General features: G+C 31.5%; 1 protein-coding gene across 1 annotated transcript; it reads left to right on the top strand.

Annotated features, from left to right (window-relative positions):
• Positions 1–1,657: 1,657 nt before the first annotated feature.
• Positions 1,658–3,532, top strand: LOC126688012 (pentatricopeptide repeat-containing protein At4g11690). The gene has a single exon (XM_050382572.2). It carries the CDS (start codon positions 1,683–1,685, stop codon positions 3,216–3,218), a length of 1,536 nt encoding a protein of 511 aa, XP_050238529.1. The 5' UTR covers positions 1,658–1,682; the 3' UTR covers positions 3,219–3,532.
• The last annotated feature ends 2,053 nt before the right edge of the window (positions 3,533–5,585 follow it).

Raw genomic sequence — 5,585 nt, 5'->3', positions numbered from 1 at the left:
AAAGATATTTTAGAAATTTTGTTATGCATTATTTTCGTTCTTAAGATGTTTGCAAACATTCAAAATGTCACATATATAGGAATAAAGGGAATAGCATATTAACATTGTACTGTTATGAACTAGAAAAAACTCATTTTTAAATATATAAATTATATTGTTTTATTTATATGGTCCTTAAACTATTTTTTATCCTTATTTACCATCAGTTTAGCAAAAAACCATTTTCCCTAACTGACAAAAACGACGCTATTTAAATTATCAATTTATACTTTTAAAATAAACAAATAAACATCATTTTTATCATTTTGGAATTTAAAAATGCGTTTTTGCTTAGTTGAAAAATTAATTAAGGATAAAAAATAGTTTAAGGACCAGATAAACAAAACAAATACAGTTTAGCAATCTGAAAATGAGTTATTTCTATTAACTATAATATTGTACAGAAAACTTGAAACATAAAACCAAAGAAGTAATTTGTAATTGTGAAATATGTACTAGAAAAGAGAAAAATATAGCGTGTTAAAGAACAAAACAAATAATTATTATTTTAATGAATATAGTACTATAGCTCAACAAATACTTTCTAATTTTAGTATTTGAAAGTACAGATCATGCACTCAAACCCGGTATTGATCATTTAATAAATATGTTAAAAGAAAATCATCCGATCTATCAAAATCGTATGAAATTTGAGGTTGAACATAACATTAACACTATTTTAATTGAAATTAATATGAAATTATTGATGATGTCATTAAATAAACCAAAGAAAAAACAGTTGCACTTGAAGGTTTAGTCTAATGGCTAAACTTTTCAGCATTACATATTCAATTCCAATTCTTGCAGACTGTGTTTACCCAATTTAAAAAATAATTATTGTAATATTAATTAATTTCCGCTAATTTCTACTAACAATCAATGTAAATTAACTCTATCACTGAATAAGAAATTCAAAAACAGCTTTTATGATCAACTATTTTTTTGGGGGGGAATTAGATTACCTGAATCTATATAAACAAGTATAAAATTATATTTGGTTTAGAGATTAAAAAGAATGTTGAATGTTATTCAAGAGGTTAAAATCAGATTATTAAAATAATTACTATTAGTGGTTGAATTCCAAGACCTTGTTGAGTGGAAGTATTTCAAGAAGTCTTTCATTATTGAAATTCTAATTAACATATATATTTTTTCCAACTGAATCATTTATGAAGTTAATATTTTTAAGTTTTTATTGAGTAAAATATGGCGAAAATTGTGAATCACAAGAAAAAAATTTAGGTGTTCATGTCCGAATTATATTATTAATTTGCTATAATCAGATTAAAATAATTTGAGTTCGAAAACATTAAAAACGGATATGAAAATTTTGTTCATTTTAGAATTCGGTAAAGAATTAGAATTGGACATTTGTGGTGAATATCTCATTTTTGACATATTTGGATTAGAAAAAAAAATAGAACCAAATTAATAAAAACAAACTTTAATTTTTTTAACTATAATTGAATTAACTGAACCAAAAATCAAATTTTAGTTTGGCTTGATTGTTTAATTTGCCTAGAGTAAACAAAATTAGTCTTTTTAAACAACCATTTTTCATACGGCACGTCGTTTTCTATGAATTTCTCCCATACCATGCTTATTTTGGCTGATTCAAAATTAAACAGTCAAGAAAAATCAAAATGCAGCAACAACATCAAGCTCTAGTTTTAATTTCAAAAATGGTGAAAATCCCGCCTTTAAAAGCTCTCTCACTCGTCAATTCATCCATTAATCAACCCGGTTTGGTTTTACGCCCGAAAATCAGTTCTTTTATGTATGAATCGGTTATCATCGCCTATATTCTATCTGGGTCAACAGAGCAAGCTCTGTTTTACTTTGAACAAACTGTGAATAAAGGCATTGTTATTGAACCTAATGTTTTCAATACGCTGTTGAAATCTTTCGTTAAATCGAGTTCTTTCGAGAAGGCATTGCTGTTTTTTAACGAAACGAAAGGGAAAATAAAACTCGATATGTACAGTTTTGGCATTATGATTAAAAGCTGTTGCGAAGCGGGTGAGTTGGACAAAGGTTTTGAGCTATTGAGTGAGTTGGAAGAGACGGGTTTTGACCCGAATGTAGTTGTTTATACTACTTTAATTGATGGGTGTTGTAAGAATGGTGATGTTGAGAGAGCAAAGCTTTTGTTTAATAAAATGGGGGAGCTTGGTTTGGTTGCTAATGAGTTTACTTACACTGTTTTGATTAACGGGTTCTTTAAAAAAGGTCGTAAAAAAGACGGGTTTAAGCTGTTTGAAAAGATGAAGATTGATGGAGTGTTGCCCAATTTGTATACTTACAATTGTGTGATGAATGAGTGGTGTAATGAAGGGAAGATTGATCAAGCATATCAACTGTTCGATGAAATGCGTGAGAGAGGTATCGTGTGTAATGTTGTTACTTATAATACCTTGATTGGTGGGCTGTGTAAGGAGTTGAAGGTATTGGAGGCTAATAAGTTGGTTGATCAAATGAAGAGAGGTGGTATTAGTCCGAATTTAGTTACGTATAACACGCTAATACACGGTTTTTGTAGCGTAAAAAAGATGAATAAAGCGTTGAGTTTGTTTGAGCAATTGAAGTCGAATGGTTTGTCTCCGTCTTTAGTTACGTATAATATTTTGGTACAAGGCTATGCTAATAGCGGAAATTGGGTGGCCGTCGCTGATTTAGTTAAGGAGATGGAGGAACGAGGCATTTCGCCTTCGAAAGTTACATATACGATCCTAATTAGTTCGCACGTTCGAAATGGCGATATGGAGAAAGCATTTTATTTCTATTCTTCAATGGAGTCTATTGGTCTTGTTCCTGATGCACATGTCTATGGTGTATTATTACATGGTTTGTGCATGAAAGGTCATATGAAAGAAGCTTCGAAACTATTTAGATCAATGAAATTTGAAGCTAGTGATGTTATATACAATACAATGATTAATGGTTACTGCAAAGAAGGTAGCTCATTTAGAGCCTTGAGGCTTGTTAAAGAAATGGAGGATTTGGGATTGGTTCCAAATGTGGCTAGCTATAGTTCTACTATTGGAGTCTTGTGCAATGATGGTAAGTGGCAAGAAGCTGAGACCTTACTGAACAAGATGAGAGAATTGGGGCTAGAGCCAACAGTTTCAATCTACAACTTGGTTTCTAAAACAAAATACGGGACAGAATTATCGCATTGAGAAATGGGAACAGTGAAATAAGAAGCACCGAAACGAAATAAGATAATGATTTTTTTTTATATATAAGAACGGGTTATACAAATAGAGGTTTGGAGGGTATCTTTAGATTATATGCCGATTTCTCTAATGCTTTTCTTCGTTCAAGGTTCAATATTCAGGCGCAAGCTATTAAACGAGCAACTGAAGCTGTTGGGAGCCGGGGAGTAAGCGTAATTCTTTTTGCATAATTTTGTTTATTAAATTTAGAATGCCTCTATTTGTGCAAATGGTATTTTGAACTTGAAATGAGTTTCACAAGCATTTTTAAAAATAAAAATGGAACGCCTAAATATCAGAGACGAAGAGTTTTCATGCAACATATGGTGACTAAACAAAATAATGAAACTGTGTTTATATAAGAATAAGTTATACATATAAAGTTTTAGAGTTTTGAAAGCGTTTTTTTGAAAATAAACTCTGAATATTAAAATATAGAATTCGAGAAGTTTCCGTGCAATTAAAGACAAATCATGAAGAAGCTGTCTTGTGAATTGTGATGCTAAACAGTTCCAACTGCTTTTGTTTGCTAATGTATTGGCAGAGAGCTTCATAGAAAGAATTGGATTATTTCTTAACTGATAATCTATTGCAACGTGGTCGTTTCAATCTTATTCAGCCAGATTGAGAATATGAAACAGAAATTCACAAATTGTTCTGCTTCTTAGTGGCTTCATGCACGTAGGGTGTGTATTTGGTTCAGTCCAAATCGAACCGAAATTTCTCTCTTTTTAAAATCGAACCAATTCAAAATTTTGAGGAAGTCTAGCTTTCGAACCAAACCGCATCAGTTGAAAACTTAACTGTTTATTTTTCATGTTTAAAATCAAACTAAATGAAAAACTGATTTTTTTTTAATATCCAACTAAGTCTAACTGAATTTATCGGTTTAATTTTTTAGTTTCGATTGGTTTTTACATACCTATAGATGCATAGGAGAGCTCATTCAATGGAGTGAAAGCATGACTGGAGGATCAAGGTTTTTAAGGCATAATGTTGAAGATGACAATGACAATGTTGATAAAACTGTAGTATTAGATAAAAAAAATGGTGATGATATCTAAAGAATTATAGCACCATTATTATTACAAAAATAATAGTGTTTGCACCAAAATTAAAAATATGGCCAAAAGGCCATAAAAGCCCTTATTCTTTTAAAAGATAGAAAAAGCTACGTGGATAATTGTCCTAAGGTAATTTCTAGAGGTTGACTAGTTTGACTTCAAAGGTAATTTCCAAAGGTTGACTAGTTTGACTTCAGAGGATAATTTTCAGAGGTTGACTAGTTTGACTTCAGAGGTTAATTTTCAGAGGTTGACTAGTTTGACTTCAGAGGTTAATTTTCAAAGGTTGACTCTAGAGGTTGACTCCATTTGACTCCAGAAATCTAGTTTCAGAAGTTTGACTTTATAAGTTAATTTTCAGAAGTTAATACCAAAGGTTGACTTCAGAGGTTGATTTAACTCCAGAAGTTTATTTCAGAGGTTGATTTCAGAAGTTAATACCAAAGGTTGACTTCAGAGGTTGATTTAACTCCAGAAGTTTATTTCAGAGGTTGATTTCTAGAGGTTGATTTCCAGAGGTTGACTACTCTAGAAGTTTAATTTGAGAGGATTGCCTCTAGAAGTTAATTTCCAGAAGTTAATTCCAAATGTTGACTCAATCTATTTCAGAGGTTGATTTCAGAGGTTAATTTTCAGAGGTTGATTTCCAGAGGTCGGCTCCAGGAGTTAATTTCTAGAAATTGACTACTCCAGAAGTTTAATTTCAGAAGTTAATTTCCAGAAGTTAATTCCAAAGGTTGACTCAATCTATTTCAGAGGTTGATTTTAGATGATTGGTTTCAGAGGTTGATTTTAGATGATTGGTTTCAGAGGTTGATTCTAGAAGTTGACGAGTTATTCCTAGGAGTTTCAAAAGGCCTAAGTCCATTTTCAGAAGGTTAAGCCCATGTTTTAAATGGCCATTAAATTATGTTTTAAATGGCCCATAAGCCCAAGAAGGTTATTTTCAGAAGATTAGAAGTAAAAAAGCACGAGCAGAAGCAACAAGACACGATTGGCAGTTTTTGAAGGTGGAAAAGAACGTGTGCAGTTGAAAGATGAAGCAGCAGTTTTCAAGTGATAAAGTCTATAAATAGGACAAGAGCAGGAAGAGAAAACCCCCGATCAAATCCAACAAAAACCAGCCCAAAGGCAAAAACACTCAGCACTTAGCATTCTCAATTTTCTTCAATCAGTAAAGAACTTTACGATTGAACTTCTGCAATTTCTACTCAAACACTTGTATTTTCATTTCATTCAATTAGTAAACACATTTACAATTGGATTT

This window comes from Mercurialis annua, linkage group LG6 (genome assembly GCF_937616625.2).
Source record: "Mercurialis annua linkage group LG6, ddMerAnnu1.2, whole genome shotgun sequence".
Classification (NCBI taxonomy): Eukaryota; Viridiplantae; Streptophyta; class Magnoliopsida; order Malpighiales; family Euphorbiaceae; genus Mercurialis; species Mercurialis annua.
Note: the sequence above shows the minus strand (reverse complement) of the source record. Positions and strands in the feature narration are given on the sequence as shown.